Genomic DNA, 2,200 nt, shown 5'->3' with positions numbered 1-2,200 from the left:
TTGAGGGACAGTGAACTGGCTCTTGCTTTAGAAAGTTTGAGGGCCCCTGGCTTAGAAGGCAATAAGTGCTTTCAGCAAAATGTTTAGCGTGTTTCCTTCTTTTATATAAAACAGCAAACAAGCAAAGTAGCACACATGTTGCTGAAACAAGGCCCTTGGTCACTGGCAGATATCTCTTAACCTGTCATTTATCTAACATCATATCAAGCTTCCTTTGGTGCCACAATAAAACATCATACTCTTTAAATGCATATGGATTTGTAGCTGGGAGTCACAGAATAATTGATCCTTTGAGAACAACTGAATTATGTTTTTTCACCCTTCATTCAACTCTGCTTTTTAATTTATATTGTATTACTGTCGTAAGTAACAGTGTCTACCAGCAACATGCAAAGTTTTATTTATGCTTGGTTTAAATATTAATCGTTACATAAAAGGTTGTACTTCGTAACTGAATAGGGTTTTTGGTAATTGATCATTCTCAATTCTTTGATTTTCTTTGTGTTTACAACAATATACAACATGTAGACATCGACACACATGTACAGCATAATTGCTTTAAGACACAAAACTGTTTGCCCTACTAAACAGATGGGTTATGAATCCAATAATTTGTTTGAAGATGACAACATCACAAAGGTGAACCTTCAAAGCCAATAGATCTTTAAAAAAGGTCTACAATGGCAAAAGCCTATGTTGGGTTTACACAGGATGAAAATCAGTTGTTCTAGTAACATTTATCACTAACATTCTCTGCAATGAATCTATATGTATTGGGGGGTATTCTGCTACACAGCATGAATACAAATTTAACAAGTGTCTGTTTTCAGTCTGTGATTGATCAAAACTGGAGTTTTTGTTCATAGCAACCAAATTTGTTGTTTTGTTCAAAAGACAAGACATGATCATTTTTATGTTTCACTTTCATGCTAGTTTTCTCACTTTGCATCACTTTTCATAAACCAAAAACGACCTATTTTGTCTTTTTAAAGTTTTATATGCAACAGGGAAAAACTGACCATGACTTTATTCTTTGATGATCTTCATAACTTATGGTAAACAGGACATTTTTGTATGTAAATATTTATATATTTTATAATACTATAATTACTAAGTAAACATTTCTCAACCTTTTTTTGAATCACAGTGCCCTTTAAAAGTATGCAACATCTGGAGGCACCCCAGTGTAAAATGTAATGGATTTTAAGTGGGGACACCGCACAAAAACAAAGAAAGTAAAAGTGGAGTTCCCACTTCACATCAAAGTCCACTTTTATATCAGGGACCCCTCTTTACATTAGGAGCCCCCTCCCTTCACATCAGGATCCCTCTCCTGTCTCATCAGAAGCCCCCCCTCTCACACTAGGAGTCCTCTTCACATAAGAGCCCCCTGCTTTCATATCATCACCTCTTTCACATCAAGAGCCCTCTTCACATAGGACGCACCCCTGTAACTTCTGGTGCTCCCCCCCCTTCACATCAGAAGGCCCCCTCATATCCCCTTTACATTGGAGCCCACTTTCATATAAGAGTCTCCCCTACACATCAGTAGCCTCCTGCACATCAGAAGCTCCTTTTACATGAGAGTCCTCAATCCATCTTTCATATCAGAGTCCTTAGCCCCCCTTCACATCAGAGTCCTACCATCCCACCAGGACCCGCACCTGCAGCAGCATGGCAGAGGGCAGGCGGCAGAGCAGGCCTGGACTGAGATTAACTTTCAGGCTTTTCTGAATAGATTTTGCCATTCGTAGTTGAGAAAGGCTGTGCTAAGCTATAACAATCATTACTTGCCATAACAGTCTTTAGCATTCAGCAATGAGACTTGAAAATAACAAACGCATGGCTGGAAATAATGACGGATATAGTATATGGTAAATGCATTAAAGAAGAACTCCAGGCACAACTGCAAGAGTTAACTGCTCGTTTTTGTCTAGGTGCTAACAATAAAAAGGTATACTCAACTCACAGTGTATAAAATGTGATGATTTTCAGGACCTTAGACCACTGCAGATTACTAGTTTAAAAAAAAAGGTGCCACTCCCCTCTCCACTCACAAAAACAGAGAGGGGTATTTATCAAAATTGAGGCATTCAGAATCTGGAGCAGCTGTGAAAGGCAACCAATCAGCTTCTATCTTTCATTTCCAAAATTGAACTGAATAAACTGTAGAGGGAAGCTGATTGGTTGCTACGTACAG

General features: G+C 38.5%; 1 protein-coding gene across 1 annotated transcript in view; it reads right to left on the bottom strand.

Moving 5' to 3' along the window:
• Positions 1 to 1,748, bottom strand: part of LOC108789608 — a 50,636-nt gene extending 48,888 nt beyond the window's left edge. The window contains exon 1 of the mRNA XM_018559669.1: positions 1,645 to 1,748. Coding sequence (XP_018415171.1) covers positions 1,645 to 1,748 — 104 coding nt within the window. The remainder of the gene's footprint in view (positions 1 to 1,644) is intronic.
• Between the last annotated feature and the right edge of the window lie 452 nt (positions 1,749 to 2,200).

This window comes from Nanorana parkeri, unplaced genomic scaffold (genome assembly GCF_000935625.1).
Source record: "Nanorana parkeri isolate BGI_ZX_2015 unplaced genomic scaffold, ASM93562v1 scaffold411, whole genome shotgun sequence".
Taxonomy (NCBI): Eukaryota; Metazoa; Chordata; class Amphibia; order Anura; family Dicroglossidae; genus Nanorana; species Nanorana parkeri.
Note: the sequence above shows the minus strand (reverse complement) of the source record. Positions and strands in the feature narration are given on the sequence as shown.